We start from the raw sequence: 16,581 nt of genomic DNA on the forward strand, positions 1-16,581 counted from the left end.
TAGTGTGGCAAGGCCCCGCCCCTGCAGCCGCGGAGGGATTTGAAGGGTCCCAAGCCGCTCTTGGCCACGAGGGGTGTGCAATCCAACCGAGCAGAAGAGCCAAGTCGGAAGGGAAAGAGGGGTCAGGGTTGGCCTGAGGGTGAGGGCTAGGAAAAAGGCCTCTGGCATCGCTCCGCCCCACCCACGTGAGGCTCATTATCCACTCTGCCTGAAGTTCCTGCACCGCGCAGGTTTCGCTTCACCCAGGTGGCGCTCATCCGTGGGCCCGCAGGGGCGGGGCAAGTTAGTCAAGGGTGGGGGTGGGCTGGGGCATGATGGAGGCCGAGCCAGCGCGGGACCTCTCCATGATGCTGCGAGATCTGCTGGCGCCATTCTGTCTGGACCCCGATCCGCTCCCCAGACCCCCCACCCAGCAGGCGCCAAGGATCCCAAGATGCCTCAGACCCAATGTCAGGTGCGTTAAGGAGCTGCCTCTTTCTCCAAACTGGCCCAGTGGTCAAAGGGTCATGACCTCTGATCCCTGGGGTTGCTCAGGGGTCACAATGTTAGTTTCTGATACTTACAAAGAAGAGGGTCTGGTTCCTAGGGGTAGGTGGGGTCATATGTATATGTGGTCAGAGGCCTTGCAATTGCCTTTGCCCCATGTCTCGAGGACTATGTAGGTGCTGCCCAGAGAAGGGGGTGACCACACTGCCCTTCTCCTCAGGTCGTTGTGGCCTGCACATCAGGACTCGGTCACCACCTTGCACTTCCTCCAAGAGACAACTGAGGGGCTGGCCCAGCTCCCCACCCAGGATAGCCAGGCCCTGGGGCCCTGCTGGGAGCTGAAAGTGCTGGGGGTCCTGGAACCCCCACTTCTGGCCAGGGATACCAAGGCCATGCTGACCCCAATCAGCCAGCAAGGAGGAGGCCTGGTGGCACTGGAGACTTTTCCGGCCCCTTCAGCCCCACCCCAGAGGAGACCCCGGAAGCAGTCGAACCCACATCGGGGTGCCGAGAAAGTGGACCCCCAGTTTGAGGGAGTGACTCTGAAGTTTCAGATTAAGCCGGATTCCAGCCTACAGATCATACCCAGCTACAGGTAGGAACTGGCCTCCAATAGGGTGCCATTTATGCAGTTAATAGTGATAACGGTAGGGATAGAGGCCTGTGGGGAGGCACCTCCAGGCGTGGGCTCACAAACTCCTACACCTGCGCTAGAATACAAGCGGCCCAATCTCTGAGTAAGACTGCTGCCAGTCACTGCTCTGATGCCATAGCCAGTCATACCCAAGTCTGAACCCGTGTCTCCTCTTTATGAAAGGGGTCTGACCAACTGAAGGCTGCTGCTACCGTTATTTTTTTCAATAATGATAATAGCTAGCATTCGTCAGGAACAACAATAAGAGGTAACACTTGATGTATATGGCTTCATTGAAGCCTGGTAAAGCCCATTTTACAGATTCAGGAACTGAAGCACAGAGAGGGACGTGGCTGTCCAGAGTCACACAGCAAGAACAGGGAGAAATGGGATTTCAACCTGGCAGGCTGGTCCCAGGCCCACTGCTTCTTCAAATTATTACTATTACTGATGAGAGACTAAGCCAGGCCTTTCAGATATCAGATGCCTCCTGAGGAATGCCTGATGTCTTGATAGTAAATCTCCATTTTGGGAGGCTTTCTGGGACAGGACAGACTTCCACAATACTAATGCCTTGTCTGATCCCCAGCCTGGCCTGCAGCAGCCGCTCTCAGGGGCCCCCTACAGGACCCTCTGGGGACCCTGAGGCCAACCCAGGAGGCAGTGAGGCCCTGGGTAAGTCCTGGAGATATGAGAGCTATAAATATTAGGGGGTGGGGGAGGTGACCTTCTATCCTCCCTGTCTTTCTCCTCATCTTGCTTCCCCATTTAAACACATCCAGGATGAGTCTCAGTGCCCCCCTTCACTCTGCTGAGTCACTCCCACCCCCAGCTTCCTTTTCTGCCAGAGCTTTGCCATCTGTCTCCCTTCTTCACTTTTCCGTTGTCTTAAATCTGGCGACACCCAGGGCTGGCCCAGAGCCAGGTGGGGCCTTCACGGAGACCCTCCCAATATTCCCCAACCCACATGGGCCTCCTGAACTGGGACTCTTGGCTTTTGACACCTTCCCTTTGGCCTTTGCCCCTTCAGGACCCCGGTGCTGTGCTTCCTGTAGGACCCAGAGAACCCCACTCTGGAGAGATGCTGAAGATGGGACACCTCTCTGCAATGCCTGTGGTATCAGGTCTGCAGAGTAGAGGAGGGAGTTGGGGTGGGGTCCCCAAATCAGCATGTGCTTAGCTAGCATGGGCTATTGGGAAGGGAAAATACCTTTAAGGAAGGGATTTCCGTGTGGTGGTTTCTGTGCCCCTGGTGCATCCTGAATGTTGGTTTTTTGTTCCCCCACCCCAGGTACAAGAAATATGGCACCCGGTGCTCCAGCTGTTGGCTGGTGCCCAGGAAAAACGTCCAGCCTAAGAGGTTATGTGGCAGATGTGGGATGTCCTTGGACTCTCACCAAGGCCCAAGCCAGGAAGGGTAAGCCCTTCCTCATCTAGCCAAGCCTGTTCGCCTCAGTTTCTCTAGAGGGAGAATGGGGAGAGTTTGGGTCTTGAGGGCTGCAGTGTTCTTCCTCTCTTCCCCCTCCCCATTCAGGAACCCCAAGCAGATGACATAGGCCTCAAGTCCCAGAGTCCCTGTCTCAGGGGGTCACTGGCCCCTTCCTCAGCCCCTGCTCCAATCAGCTTGGTTAAGCTCCCCCTCAGGAAATGTTCTCAATAGTGACATTCATACTGTTTGTTAATAGCAGGGACAATAAAGAGCAGAACTACTCAGAGAAGGAGCACTGTGACTCAGGGATCCTACCTTGTGCGCCCTTACCTGCCACTCCCCCAGCCCCAGAATGTGGGGCAGGCATTTTCTTATTGGGCTTCAGAGGGACACACACACACCGTCATATATGTAAAGGCACCAGCCCCTCCGCAGGAGATTAGCCACATTCATCACAGTGTCCCACAGAAGGAAACAGCTACCACACACAGGCAGACAACAGGTAGAAAGACGGAACACACACACAACACAGATACATACATCAGCACACAGGACACACATAGAGACATACATATGTGCTGACACTCACATGAGACAAACACACACATAGAGACAGACCATACACAAGACCGAAAGATAACATGGGTTGACATGTCCACTGATACATGATAGACACAACAGATAAACAGTATAGATGCACATGTCAGCGGACACATGAAACACACATATGACATATATTGGTCCTTCACCTATCAGTTCCACCCCTGCCTGCAGAAGGTCACCTCTTGCATCCTTATAGGCACCAATCCCTGCGATGTCCGCCTCTCCCTCTTTCAAGATCTCTCTAACCACAACAAAAGATGTCCCCAGCCTGAAGCCAAAGCCTTATGGGAAAAGCAAGCCCTGAGCAGAGCTCAGCCCTGCCATTGCCGTCAGAACATGCTGACTACCAATGCTCACTGGGAGGGAGGGAAGGGTGAGAGTCAAGGATGGGTGGGACGCAGTGAGGGCAGAGGTGGTCACTGCCTTGGGCGTGAGTGAGACTTGCCTGGCCACATGCCCTAGAAAGGCAAGCCCCTGCAAGACCCCCATCGTCTCCCGGGTGGGCCTGTACAGAAGGCCTGGGCTCAGATTCCTCTGACTCCATCCCTGACTCATTTGGTTCCAACCTTCCTTGGTACAGAACACCGTCCCCCCATGACTCCCGTAGCTGCCGCCTTCTCACCACTTGGGGAGGAGAGGTTTAGCCTCCAAAGTGAAGTCCCCTTCACAGCCTCATCTAAAACAGACGTTTCATTCCTTCCCATGGCAGACTCAAGTTCAGCTCCTTGTGGTCTCCTGCTTAGAACCTGCCAGAAATTTTAGTTATCTGCTTCTCCAAGGTCATTTCTTTCACATTCCCCTCCTCCACTGGACCATGACTTCAAAGGTCCAAGCTTACCACTACATCTGTGTCCCTGACCATGACACATCACCCCAGTGCCCAGCATAGGGAACCTCTTCAGAAACACACACAAAGGTCTCAGACTGTGTGTCTGCAAACTCATGGCTATTTTCTATTTTTAGCCCTTTATTTAACATTTATTGTCCTGACCAGGTAGCTCAGTTGGTTAGAGCATTGTCTCGATACACCAGGGTTGCAGGTTTGATCCCTGGTCAGGGCACATACAAGAATCAACCAATGAATATGTGAATAAGTGGAACAATAAATCAATATTTCTCTTCCTCTCTCTAAAAATGAATAATTTTTTTTCCATGAGAAGCAGGGGGGAGGGTGGCAGACAGACTCCTGCATACACCTGACTGGGATCCACCTGGCAAGCCCGCCAGGGGGCAATGCTCTGCCGATCTAGGCCGTTGCTTCGCTGCAACTGGAGCCATTCTGGTGCCTGAGGCGACGGCCATGGAGCCATCCTCAGCGCCCGGGCCAACTTTGCTCCCATGGAGCCTTGGCTGTGGGAGAGGAAAAGAGAGATAGAAAGAAGCCTGACCTGTGGTGGCACAGTGGATAAAACATCAACCTGGAAACGCTGAGGTTGCTGGTTCAAAACCCTGGGCTTGCCTGGTCAAGGCACATATGAGAGTTGATGCTTCCTGCTCCTCCCCCCTTCTCTCTCTCTCTCTCTCTCTCTCTCTCTCTCCCCTCTCTATAAAGAATAAATAAAATCTTTAAAAAAAAAAAAAGATAGAAAGGAGAGGGGAAGGGTGAAGCAGATGGGTGCTTCTCCTGTGTGCCCTGACTGGGAATCGAACCCGGGACTTCTACATGTTGGGCTTACACTCTACTGCTGAGCCAACCGGCCAGGGCCAAAATGAATAAATTTTTAAAAATGTTTGGCTGTATCAGATGTTTCTTGGATATACTTGCCAACTATTTTTAACAGTTACTGAGCAACTATTGTGTGCCAGGCCTTAAAGGGGACATTGCGACACTGCATGGTAAAAAGAACAAAGATCCCTACTCTCTGCAGCCAGTATACTAGAATTACAGTTAAAAAAAAATTCAATTATGTCCTGGCTGGAAAGCTTGGTTAGATTGTCTTCCTGATGCGCAAAAGATGTGGGTTCAATCCCGTCAAGGCATATGCAGGGCAGATTGATGTTTCTGTCTTGCTCTTGCTATCCCTTCCTCTTTAAAATCAATAAATAAATTTGAGGGAAAGAAATATTCAATGACATGTCTAATAGAATGTCAAGTAGTGATTGGTGGTACAGAGAGAATAAAAGTATAGCAGGTGATAAGGAGTTGGGTGGCTTAGCCATGGTTATCAGGAAAGCCTCTCTGAGGAGGTGACATTTGCATAGAGACTGAAATTAAGAAACTAGCAATGGGACTATTTGGGGTGAGGACACTCCAGGCAGATAGAATGGCAAGAGCAAAGCCCTAGCAGGCATCCCCAAACTACGGCCCGCGGGCCGCATGTGGCCACCTGAAACCATTTATACAGCTCCCGCCGCACTTCCGGAAAGGGGCACCTCTTTCACTGGTGGTCAGTGAGAGGAGCACTGTATGTGGTGGCCCCCCAACGGTCTGAGGGACAGTGAACTGGCCCCCTGTGTAAAAAGTTTGGGGACCCCTGCTATGGCATGGGTTCAGGGAATCTGGAGGAGGCTGTGGGAGTGGGGCTCAGACAACAGGGGCTATACCACCCTTGCACCTTGTTGCCTCTGTACGTGGCATGCAGTACTGGCTTGGCCTCTAGCTCCTCCCTTTCCTGCTCTCACCTTTGTTCATGCAATGTTTGCATGGGCAGCCAGTGGAGCTGGAGCTGTCCAGACCTGCATCCTTCTCTGCAGCTTTGTTCCTGTTTTTGAGGGAGGAGAAGACTGAGGCAGGTGAAGGGCAGGTAAGGAACCCACCTGTTTTCTTCTTATGCTATGAGGAATGAGGGGGATATTGGTGTGCAGTGGGGATTGCAGCTGATACCCTGCGTGTCTCTTCAGAATCATGAGGTAAACTGAGGCACTAAATGAAGCATTGAAAGTGGGACAACAATATATTGGGGCTGAACCCATAGCTGCAGCCACCTCCTCCCCCTTCCATCCAGTCGAGGCCTCAGGGCAGAGTCCCCACACTAGATCCCCAAGAGAGGGGGCATATCCATCCTGGGAAGGCAGCCTCAGCTCTGTCTAGAACCAGGCCTGGGGAGCACCTAGCTCTCACCCCTAAGAGTTAGCTGGATTAGAGGGCAGTGCTGGGCCTATGATAATCAGCAGAGAAAGGGACAAAGGAGCATGGTCCCCACTCTGGCCCAAGTGTCAAATGAAAACAAGAAATGGGGAACAGAGAGAAGCTCCAGGTCACACTGTGCAAAGACAGCTTGGACTGTGCCCAACACATTGTAAGCTGTCAAAAACAAAGTTTTTTGAATGAATAACACATGGGGTTGGGATTTGAAAGCTGGGCTGCTTCCTCATGGGGAGACCAGACACAAATCCTGAGTCCTTTGTAAAAACTTTATTGGGGGCATTAGAAAATGGGGGTGACACCCTGGAGTTGAATACATAAATAAATGAAGGAATAAATAGAACAAATAGCCCCCTATGTGTCGGGGGATGTCCCCCGGCCTGCGGGGAGAGGGTAGCTGGCTCATGCTGATGTCAGCTGGATGGCGAAGATCTCACCCCCTGATGGTGCCTCTGTGGTGCCCTCTGGTTCTGTTCCACCTTCAGCGCTGGCACCCCCGCTTGCACCACCGCCCGCACCGTTCAGACAGACAGCTTCACCCAAGCTCTCGGCCTCCTGTACGTTATACTCGCCCTTCTTGCAGGCGGTGGATTGTAGGTAGAAGGCCAGGGCGGCCCCCGCGGCCAGCAGCACCGCGCCCCCCACCGCACCGCCCACGGCGACCCACAGCCACGGACCTGCGGGGTGGAGGCCCTCAAAGAGGGTGGACGAGCTTGGGGTTCCCCCCACTCCAACAAGATGCCAAGCCCGAGCCATCCCCAGTGCTGGTGTGACCCATAACCCATTTTACATGCCACCAGAGCACATGGGGATATACCACCCTGGCTGACCATAGGTACCAAGTCAACTCTCCTCACCCCAAAAACAATGAGGGTGAGGCGGGTACCATGTCATTCTTCTACCTCAGAAAGAACCAAGCCTTGGAGTGGCATGAACTGGGAGAAGGGATCTAGTCAATTGCCCCCCACTCCAATCCTCTACCCTAAGTCCTCTTCCAAGTCCCCTTCTCCACAGCGATATAGTGGAGAGTGAATTGGACCAAGTCTCAACTAACCAAAAGTCCCCCCAAGTTAGTAAGTCCCTCCCCACAGCAGACACAGCCCTGGAGGGTTCCTCCTCTTGAAGTTCATTCAGCTCCCTTTTCCTCCCACCCCCAACTAAACATCAAAAGCCCCACCCATCAAGAAGGCCCTGACTTCTACCCCGGCCTCCTTCAGTCTTATCTGTGGGGACTGAGCGGGAGGCAGGGATGGGGTCAGATATCCCAAGATGCAGGCCACACCCCTCTGCCACTTACCGGCCACGCGCACGGTGATGCGTCGCGTATGGCGCCCATGTGCGTTGGTGGCTGAGCATTCATACTCGCCTCCGTGGCTACCCAGGGCGCCTGCCACGCTCAGCGTGCTGTTGTTGCTTGACAGGCCGATGTTGAGTGCCCCTGGGGGTGCGCGCCAGCTAATCTGAGCCGGGGGCCAGGCCTCAGCACGGCAGGTCAATGTGAAGTTCCCCCCTGGCTGCACGCCTCCTGGAGGCGAGGCTGCCAGCTCGGCTACCACTGGCCGGTCTGCAGGGGACGGGAGGTTAGCTAGGGGCTCAGCGCCAGCCCTGACGCTGACCAAGCGCCCTGTTTCCGCCCACCATAATCTGAGACCAACCCTGTTCTGATGCACAGGCAGGATCTTGCCTTGCATCAGAGCCTCCTCCCCCTACAAACTGGCTGTAGTAGGTACTAAAATCCCACGCCTTACTTCACTGAATGGGAGGATGCCATGTGTCCTCACCCAGTACTTGAGGGGACCAGGCTCTTGGTCCCTACAGTTTCCTTCGGCCCTCAGATTTAGGCCAATCCCTTGTCCCAGAGAATGGGACCAGGGGAGGTACCCTTGAACTCCCCTGCTCAGTCCCACTGCTGGAAGTCCACGGTTTTTTTGTTGTTGTTGTTTGTTTGTTTTTTGTATTTTTCTGAAGCTGGAAACGGGGAGGCAGTCAGACAGACTCCCGCATGCGCCCGACCGGGATCCACCCGGCATGCCCACCAGGGGGCGATGCTCTGCCCATCTGGGGCATTGCTCTGTTGCAACCAGAGCCATTCCAGCGCCTAAGGCAGAGGCCATAGAGACACCCCCAGCACCCGGGCCAACCTTGCTCCAATGGAACCCTGGCTGCGGGAGGGGAAGAGAGAGACAGAGAGGAAGGAGAGAGGAGGAGGGGTAGAGAAGCAGATGGGCGCTTCTCCTGTGTGCCCTGCCCGGGAATCGAACCTGGGACTCCTGCATGCCAGGCCGACGCTCTACCACTGAGCCAACCAGCCAGGGCCAAGTCCACGTTTTGAGGACTGAGGACTCTCTATCTGGTCCTGCCCCTACTCACATTCCACGCCCACGGTGATGGTCTGGGAGTCTGTGCCATGCACATTGGTGGCCAAGCAGAAGTAAGTGCCTGCATCCTGTCGGGACACGTGCAGCCGCTGAGGCCAGGGAGTACCTTCCCGAGAGCAGCTCACTTGTGGGAAAGGGCGACCCAGGGCAACGCAGGTGGGTGCGGTAGCCTCAGCCCCTTCCAGCCACGTTTGGTGACTCGGGCAGGTGGACTCATCCATTTTTGGAGGTGCTGCAAAGCAGCCATGGGGTTGTCAAGGAAGAGCCAGAATGGGACACCCTTTACTCCAGCCCACCTGCCCACACCCCCACACCCCGGCCCACTCACACTCCACACTCACGGCCACCATCTTGACCATGGAGCCGTGCCGGTTGGTGGCGTTGCAGGTGTAGATACCAGAGGAAAATTCACTAGGGATTCTGGGAGCTCTGGGGTTAGGGTCTGGCGGTGCCAGCGGCAGCACCACCTTTTCACTGGTGCCCTTGGAGCCAATGCACTCCACTCTTGGCTGTGGCTTCCCATCAACTTCACAAGAAAACAGCTGTCCAGATCCTTCCACCCATGTCCAATTGCTGGGGCAGCTCAGCTCCTCAAAACTGGGGCTATCTGGGGAGCAAAGGGTAACACAGGAATTGAAAGTCAGGGCAGAGTTACTCAGACATACTGCAACTTGCCCCTTGCTGCCCCCACTCACATTCCACCGTGATTGCTACATTTTTGGTCGCAGAGCCTCGAGCATTGGTGGCTTCGCAGCGGTAGGTGCCTGCGTGCTCCCGGGCCACATGCAGCAGGCCCTCGATGACCTCATTCTCCCCAGAGCGCACACAGCTCACGTTGGGTGGTGGTACCCCGTGTGCCACACAGGTTAGTGAGGCTTCTGTTCCTTCCAGCCATGTAATATGTTCTGGGCAGCCCACGCTGTCCAGCGCTGGTGCGTCTGGAGACAAGAGTGTTGTTGGGTTTGGGAATCATCCTAATTTCCCTAAATCTCTTTTCTGTTCCAAGGCAGCTACATAGGGTTGGACAGGCTAATACCCTGCATATGGACAGTGAACCAAAGGGGTTTCACACCAGTCAAGCCATGTGCTGTTTAGAGTCCCATGAACCGCGAGGGACACCTTTTTCTGATTCCTGTAAAGTGCCCACAGGACCTCCCCCCAGTTTTTTTGTCCTCAAAACTGTTAGATAGCTTGGAGCACACCTTTCTAAGACTCTGCCCAAATACCATGCCTGCACACCACTAACCCACTCCCCTCCAAGATCTTCCCTTAATGCCGAACAGCAGTCTGTTCCCTTTCCCAAAATCCTACCCAAAGTCACCCCTCAGGCTCTGCTCCGACTTTTCCCTATAAGCTGGCTACTTCTAGACTCTGGAACCAGACAAAGATATACACCCTGTGCACCCCCACTCACACTCCACTGTCAGTGTCACGTCCTTAACCGCTTTGCCATGGACATTGGCTGCGGTGCAACGGTATGTGCCGGAGAGCGCGCGAGTGACAGGACCCAGCAGGCCCAGCGCCAACACTGCCCCACCATCGGGCCGGGCGCAGTGTACAGAAGGTGCTGGGTTTCCACGGGCCTCGCAACGCAGAATCTGCTCTGGGCCCTCAGGCCACGTCCAGCTCCTGGGACAGTCTGAATCATCCAGCCGGGGAGCATCTGGGGGCAGGGGTGTGGGATAGAGAGGCTACACTTGGACCGTGAGAAAGGCTCCACTTCCATGACATGGCCAGGGGCTGGGTAGGTCCTTGGAGATCACAAGGAGGAGAAAGCTCAACTCACAGAGGACTCGCAGTTCAGTGCTCTCGTTCTTGCTCAGGATCTCTCGGTCTACCTCAATGTTGGCGTTGCAGAAGAAGCTCCGTCTGTCGTCGTTCACAGTGGCATTTAGCTGGAGCTGGGCGGGCTGTCCCGGGCCCGCGGCTGGAACTCCATCCAAAGTAACCAGAGCTCGGGCCCCAGCAGCGCAGGTGATTGTTACTATCTTCCCCTCCAGGACGCTGGGCTCGCTCAGGGTCAGGAGGGGCGCTGGGAAGCCTGGGGAGGAGCAAATGCTAAAGAGTCGACTGACCACTCCCCTTACCTGCAGGAACTCTTTTAGCTAGCATGCCCCGCCTCTCGAACTACTCAGACTCCGCCCCTTCTCACCTCACCCCTTCCAGGTGGTAAAAAGCAATACCCCCTTCCGGAAGTTCAGACTCCGCTTCTCTAGCTCTTCAGTTTGCCCTCCATCTGCCCCGCCCCTCGGGACTCTCGGGTCCCCCCCATTCCAAATAGAAGCCCCGCCCATCATTATCCCGCTTTCCCTTTCCTCTGGCCCCACCCCCAAGCCTCTGAAGTCCTATTCACTCCCTCTTACTGTAGACAGTCACGTTCTCCCGGGTCTCGCGGCTCTCGCCCCCCAAGGTCACGTTGCAGACCAGCTGCCTGGAGCCCTCCTGCTCTGCGCTACCTGTAGCTGTGGCAGTGGCCATGAGCGCGTCCCCCTCGAGGGTGATATCAGGACTCAGCCTCTGGTGCCCCAATGCCAGGTAGACCCGGGCTTCTGAGGCTGGAAACAGCCCGTCCAGGGAGCAGCTCACAGGTCTTTCCGAGCCCACTTCCCAGAGCCGGGGGGCAGCGAGGCGTGGGGGTTCCGGAGACAGTGCTGAGAGTCGAACAAGAGAGCTTGAATTTAAGTACTGAACACTCAATATTTATGTACTAAGTGCTTTATATGCATTATGTTAACCTGCTACCCTCGAGACACAGAGGGCAAAATAGCTTTCAGCTAGTGAGTGTTGGCGTGAGGATTAGAATTCAGATTTCTCTACCTCCAAATTTCTTGAGCATTGGGCCCGCGTCTCTGAGTCCCCTTCTCCCCAAACACTTACCGAAGGTTCGGAGCTTTCTGGGGGCCGAGCTATTTTCAAACAGCCCCAGGCCGTGGGGCCGTAGGTCCAGCTCTGCGCGGCATGAGAAATTGACCCCATGATCCTCCCTCTGCGCCAGTACTGTAGCGGTTAGCACTGCGCCCCGTGCTCGAGGTGGCTCCCCGGAGAAGCTGCGGCGGATCAGCTCCTGGGCGCCCCGCAGCAGGGTGACTGTGAGGCTCCCACGAGGCCCAGCGCCAGGGACCCTACAGCTCAGAGTGAAGTTCTTGCCCACAGGTTGCCAGGCAGGCAGCGGCACCAGCTCTACACGATCAGGCCGCTCTGCAAGGGAGGAACCAAGGCTCTTAGAAAAGCAGGGGCTCAGCTGTACGTGTAGTGGTATCCAGGGACCAAGCCGGAAGGGTTTGGGGAGCCAGAGTGTGGGGCCTGAAGGGGAGGACCTCGTGACCCAGGGGGCGGGGCCTGGAGGGGAGGGAAAGGAGTGGAGTTAGAGAGTGGCTGAAGAGAACTCACGAAAAGTACGAATGAGCCCACGCGCCTGCAGTGTGCGCCGAGCGCAGCGGAAGAAGCAGACCGGCTGGGTCTCCGGCTCACGGATGTCCACCAGCTGCCGCGCCAACCAGCGCAAACCCCTCTGGGTCCCATTCCGGCGCAGCGAGGTCTCCAGGCCACCGCGCTCGGGCCGTGGGCAGTTAGTGCTGCAATTCAGCCACAGCGATCCGCCACGCTCCACGAGCGCCACGCGGGGCTGCAGGTCCGCCCAGAAAGGCTCCTGCGCGACCGCTACCCAGAGAAATGTGGGCTCAGCCTGGGGAGTCACCTTCCTAGCATCTTAGCGCCCCTATGCTGACTCAGGGATTCCATAGGAAGGAGCCCAGCCTCAGGTTTGGAGGCACGCTCCCAGGGTACAAAACCTCGAGGATGTCTCTGGGACAGGACAGCGGAGAGCTCTGGTCTCCAAGGTGCCAATGGGGTGATGAGAAAGCATGGGAGTTTGAGGGAAGGTGAGAGGGAAAATGGGGTCTTCGACACACAGCAACGCTGGGAGGAGGAGGCTCCAAGTAGGGGAAGGGTAATGAACTGGTTCTCAGGGTTACCACCGAGAGGGGGAGACTGAGGTTGAGGTGAGGGTAAAGACAAGATGAAGCGAGGAATCAAGGATAAGGGAGGACTCCAAACCCGGGTGAAGAACACAAAAAGAGGATCCGGGGCTAGGCTCAAGGAAGGAACCACGGGAACATCGAGGGACTCGGTTGTCAGGACTCCGCGGTGGAGCGGAACAGCGCCTCTGAATCACGGCAGTTGGGGAGATCAGATCCTCGTGGGCCGCAAATGGGAAAGATGCCAATCCGTGGACCATGGTGCATAGCAGAGCGTGAGGAGGTACCCCGGAGGGGACAATGGCGACGCGGGGTCTCCGGGGCATGAGGTTGGATGCGGAAGAACACCCAGGATCTCGAAGGGGGTATGGTAGAGACCTGGGCCAGCGAGGAGTCGGAAAGCTGGGTCTCCAATGTGTGTTGGGGGATGAGATATAGAGAAGAAAGCCCAGGGCTCAAGGAGGGAGAAAAAGCGTGGGAGCGAGGCGAGGGCGGAGCCGGGAGGGGCAGGTGGCTTCTCAGGTCCCGGAACTCCGCCCCCGCCCTGTCCACCTAGAGCCCGGACTGGCTCTTACCTGAGAAGCCGATGAGCCCCAAGGCAAGGGCAACCCAGAGGCCGAGCAGCGCCCGGCGCAGCCCTGGCGAGGGCCCTGGCATCGCCACCGCGGGGTAAGTACAGGAGGAAAGGAGAGCGCGAGCGCTGAGCTGAGATCGAGGACGGCGCGGCGCCGCGGGTGGGGTATGGAGGAGGCACAGTTGAGCTCTGGGATTGGTTTAACGTTGGTAACTTGGTTTCCAAGGAGGGGGAGGTGTCAGAGGCGACCGGGAGGCGGGAGGGCGAGCGTGCGCCAGGCTGCCGGCCTCGGTGAAGGCGTGCTGGCAAGAGCTAGCGACCCCCGGGGATCTACGTGGAAGCCGCCCCTATCGCCTGGTGGCTTGTGGGGGCGGCCGCGAGCTCCCGCATCATTCCCCGGGGCGACACGTAGGTCGTAGAATGGGGTGGGGGTGTTCTGGGTTGCCCTTCTCAAACCCCCACTCCACCTCTAGCTTAGATGCTAAAATGAGGAGCTGGACACCGAGCTCCGCCCCCATATTTTACCCTTCCCATCAACGCCCCTTGGAACCAGGATAGATTTGTGGGCTAGGAGAGACTGGGAAGCACAGGATAGGATAGGTACAGTTCTAGGGACGGAAGTGGAATGCCTCCCTCCTAGATCCTTACCCTTTTAACCCCGGGGAGTTGAGGATTAGGACCAAATCCCTAGTCCTCCTCCAGCTCCGCCCCCGCACGCGACAGAGGGGGTGGGGACCAAAGTGCCTGCGAGCCAGGAACACGTGTGCGTGTGCGCAGCGTTCGTGGGCGTCCAAATTAGGGTCGGCTCGGCTGGCGGTCTGTATTTACCCAGCGTGCAGCGGGCACGTGTTTATTCCGACTGTGCGAGCGCGAGCTGCGGAAGAGCGCCCTTATTCTCTTTCTGTGCGGTGGGCAGGGCCCTCAACCGTGTGGGCCCTGCCAGTCATCCAGCGCGGCCTCGATTGTGTCCACGCGAGACCATGAGACCAGTTGTGACTTTTGACTCAGCATCTGGGCCCCCATGTGCCCACCAGGCCCGGTGACTATCAGGACGTTGCCAGAACGCGAGTCTGTGGCACCCCACATGGACTGATTACTTCTTTCCCTTAGTCAACACATGGGGTAGCTTTTCTGTATATCCACGTCCCTCAGTATGTCCATGTGACCCAGCCCATTTGTGCTCTTGTCCCCAGCGCTAACAAGTCAGCTATGGGAATCAGTTCTAGATACGCCCTTGCCCTCCAAAGTGCAGGACCAAAGGTGCAAGTAGCTCAGTTGGTCTAAACGTCTTTAAAAAATTTTTTAAAATGTTTATTTTATTGATTTTAGAGAAAGAGGAAAAGAGAGAGAGAGAGACAGAGACGACAGGAACATTGATCTATCTGTTCCCATATGTGCCCTGACCTGGGATCAAACCTCCAACCTCTGTGCTTTAGCATGATGCTCCAGCTAGCGAGCTATACATACCCTCAGGGCGGTCAGAACATCTTTTGATACTCCAAGTTTGCGAGTTCACTCTGGGTCAGGGCACATACAAGAATCAACCAATGAATGCATAAATAAGTGGAACAACAGTCCATGATTCTTTCCATTCCTCTCTAAAATCAATCAATTTTCCTTAAATAATTTTAAGTGAAAAGGGGAAAGGAAACGTAACATCCAATCAGAGCTACTGCCTGATAGCGACAGAGCCAGTCAGCTAGAGCCACGTAAAGGTGCCCACCCACAGCCCAAGGCCCTGCAGCACTCAGGCTTTGCCCATCTGCACCGCACTGATAATACCACTAGTTAGAGGTGTTTACTACACCTGCTAGAAATGCTGAGGGGCTGGGAACCCCAAGTGGACCCGCATGAGGAAACCTCAGGGAGTCAAGGGACTAGGAGAAAGTGACTGTGAAAAGGCCAAGAAAAGACCACTTCTCAGAGGCAGTGCTCTACTGGGGAACCTTCAGACCGTGGGACGGGCTGGCTGAGGAAGGCTTTATTGATCTAGGCAGGGGTCTTCAAATTGTTCCTGATCCCTTTCTGCCCGGGCTCAGCAGGCATGGACCACCCCCTCTACGCGGGGGACTGCATCAGTAGGTACTTTCGAAGATAGGAGGCCCCCACGATGAGAAGAATAATCACAAGAGCTGTTATGGAGGTGGATGTCAAGGCTTTGGACGTTGGGCTCCAAGCTGGGGGTAGGAGGTGAGAATTAGGAATGGGACACTTGAAGGCGTGATGACTCACGTGGAGTTCAGATTGGCCAGCACACCCTCATGGGGTCATAACCCTTACTACCCACACCTCCTCAAGTCCCCAGGATTACAAGGGTGCCTCACCCAAGAATTTCAGCGTCATGGGAGCTGAGCTGCTGCGGACCACCAGGCCGTCGAGATTGAGGCGCGCGTGGCAGGTCACGGGCTGACAAAGATCGTGGGGCCTAGCCCTCAACACATGAGTCAGCGTCACGTTAGCCAAATCCAGGCCTGTGAAGCGCTCCAGGCTCTCGGAGTAGATGACCCGGCCGCCGTGCTGCAGGGTTACCACCAGGAAGCCCACTGGGAACACGTGCGTCACGTGGCAGCGCAGAGTGTACTCACTGCCCTTTAAAACTGGAGGTTCCAGAATCACGCTGTGTGGCCGTTCTAAAGCAAGAGGGGGCCGCTGAGTAAGGTCGGTGCGCGTCCCCTAGCGCAACTGTTAACTGCCCCATTTCTGTCCCCCTCCCTTCTCCCCAGTAGGGCCTGAACCCAAGTCCCTCACTGTAGGCGTTGATCCTGGCCGTGGCCCCCCGCGTTACTCCTGAGCAGGTGACGAAGCAGTGCACGTCGGAGCTCCAGGCCCTAATATCCAGGAGCTGGAAGGAGACCCAGCTGGGCCCGCTGAGCGTCTGGCCCCGCCGCAGCCCAGTATGCAGGGTGGAACCTTCCAACAGGGGGCAGCTGCTACTACAGTTGAGCCACACTGAACTTCCCGGCGGCACGGCCATGAATTTGGGGCTTATGCGCACCCAGAACGGCGCGGTGGTAGCTGAGGGCGCAGGAGAGCTGACTCCTGGGCTTTGCGTCCGTGCAGCCCCGCGCCTCCGCGCCCTGGGGCCTCCCGGGTAGGCTGCCGCCAGCAAAAGCAGCAGCGAGAGCGGGAGCAGAAACCCCATGGCAAGGAGCCCGAACTGAGGGACGGTCGCCAGGAAGCCAAAGCAGGCTCTGTAGATAAGGGAGCCCACAGCCCCGCCTCCTCGACCCCACCCAGAGAGACAGAGGCTCCTAGAGGGCCAGGAGCCCTGAAATATACCGCTCACAAAAATTAGGGGATATTTCAAAATGAATATGAAACGATTAAAGAAAAAAGCATTTTTTTTATTAAACAAGAACATCAGGCCCTGGCCGGTTGGCTCAGTGGTAGAGCGTCAGCCTGGCGTGTGGAAGTC

At 55.9% G+C, this 16,581-nt stretch overlaps 3 protein-coding genes across 4 annotated transcripts; 1 reads left to right on the top strand and 2 right to left on the bottom strand.

The window, feature by feature from the left end:
• Positions 1-22: 22 nt before the first annotated feature.
• Positions 23-3,414, top strand: ZGLP1 (zinc finger GATA like protein 1). Its single transcript, XM_066346622.1, has 5 exons — positions 23-454; positions 707-1,081; positions 1,710-1,795; positions 2,151-2,244; positions 2,412-3,414. The coding sequence occupies exons 1-5, from the start codon at positions 312-314 to the stop codon at positions 2,539-2,541; spliced, it is 828 nt and encodes a 275-aa protein (XP_066202719.1). The 5' UTR covers positions 23-311; the 3' UTR covers positions 2,542-3,414.
• A 3,107-nt stretch (positions 3,415-6,521) lies between these two features.
• ICAM5 (intercellular adhesion molecule 5) lies at positions 6,522-13,337 on the bottom strand. 2 transcript variants are annotated; one of them, XM_066346650.1, is made up of 11 exons: positions 13,168-13,337; positions 12,006-12,275; positions 11,493-11,813; positions 10,979-11,266; positions 10,402-10,656; positions 10,030-10,278; positions 9,311-9,553; positions 8,944-9,222; positions 8,608-8,847; positions 7,535-7,801; positions 6,522-6,914 (listed from the first exon to the last, which is right to left on the bottom strand). In XM_066346650.1, the coding sequence occupies exons 1-11, from the start codon at positions 13,247-13,249 to the stop codon at positions 6,640-6,642; spliced, it is 2,769 nt and encodes a 922-aa protein (XP_066202747.1). In that variant the 5' UTR covers positions 13,250-13,337; the 3' UTR covers positions 6,522-6,639. The 2 variants fall into 2 exon arrangements, with proteins under 2 accessions (XP_066202747.1, XP_066202757.1); XM_066346660.1 differs by having other exon boundaries at positions 6,691-6,930.
• A 1,887-nt stretch (positions 13,338-15,224) lies between these two features.
• Positions 15,225-16,519, bottom strand: ICAM4 (intercellular adhesion molecule 4 (Landsteiner-Wiener blood group)). Its single transcript, XM_066346673.1, has 3 exons — positions 15,915-16,519; positions 15,491-15,796; positions 15,225-15,343 (listed from the first exon to the last, which is right to left on the bottom strand). The coding sequence occupies exons 1-3, from the start codon at positions 16,306-16,308 to the stop codon at positions 15,225-15,227; spliced, it is 819 nt and encodes a 272-aa protein (XP_066202770.1). The 5' UTR covers positions 16,309-16,519.
• Positions 16,520-16,581: the final 62 nt, after the last annotated feature.

Source organism: Saccopteryx leptura, chromosome 1 (genome assembly GCF_036850995.1).
Source record: "Saccopteryx leptura isolate mSacLep1 chromosome 1, mSacLep1_pri_phased_curated, whole genome shotgun sequence".
Lineage (NCBI taxonomy): Eukaryota > Metazoa > Chordata > Mammalia > Chiroptera > Emballonuridae > Saccopteryx > Saccopteryx leptura.

Excerpts from the sequence above, each read along its gene's own strand:
- ZGLP1 (XM_066346622.1), top strand. The coding sequence starts at position 312 with ATGATGGAGGCCGAGCCAGCGCGGGACCTCTCCATGATGCTGCGAGAT. Across the intron at positions 1,796-2,150 it reads AGGAGGCAGTGAGGCCCTGG|GACCCCGGTGCTGTGCTTCC; the intron begins GTAAGTCCTGGA and ends TTGCCCCTTCAG. Across the intron at positions 2,245-2,411 it reads TGCAATGCCTGTGGTATCAG|GTACAAGAAATATGGCACCC; the intron begins GTCTGCAGAGTA and ends CCCCCACCCCAG.
- ICAM5 (XM_066346650.1), bottom strand. The coding sequence starts at position 13,249 with ATGCCAGGGCCCTCGCCAGGGCTGCGCCGGGCGCTGCTCGGCCTCTGG. Across the intron at positions 12,276-13,167 it reads GGGGCTCATCGGCTTCTCAG|CGGTCGCGCAGGAGCCTTTC; the intron begins GTAAGAGCCAGT and ends TTCTCTGGGTAG. Across the intron at positions 10,657-10,978 it reads GGAGAACGTGACTGTCTACA|GCTTCCCAGCGCCCCTCCTG; the intron begins GTAAGAGGGAGT and ends GCTCCTCCCCAG.
- ICAM4 (XM_066346673.1), bottom strand. The coding sequence starts at position 16,308 with ATGGGGTTTCTGCTCCCGCTCTCGCTGCTGCTTTTGCTGGCGGCAGCC. Across the intron at positions 15,797-15,914 it reads GGCCAGGATCAACGCCTACA|AACGGCCACACAGCGTGATT; the intron begins GTGAGGGACTTG and ends CTCTTGCTTTAG. Across the intron at positions 15,344-15,490 it reads CATGACGCTGAAATTCTTGG|CTTGGAGCCCAACGTCCAAA; the intron begins GTGAGGCACCCT and ends TCCTACCCCCAG.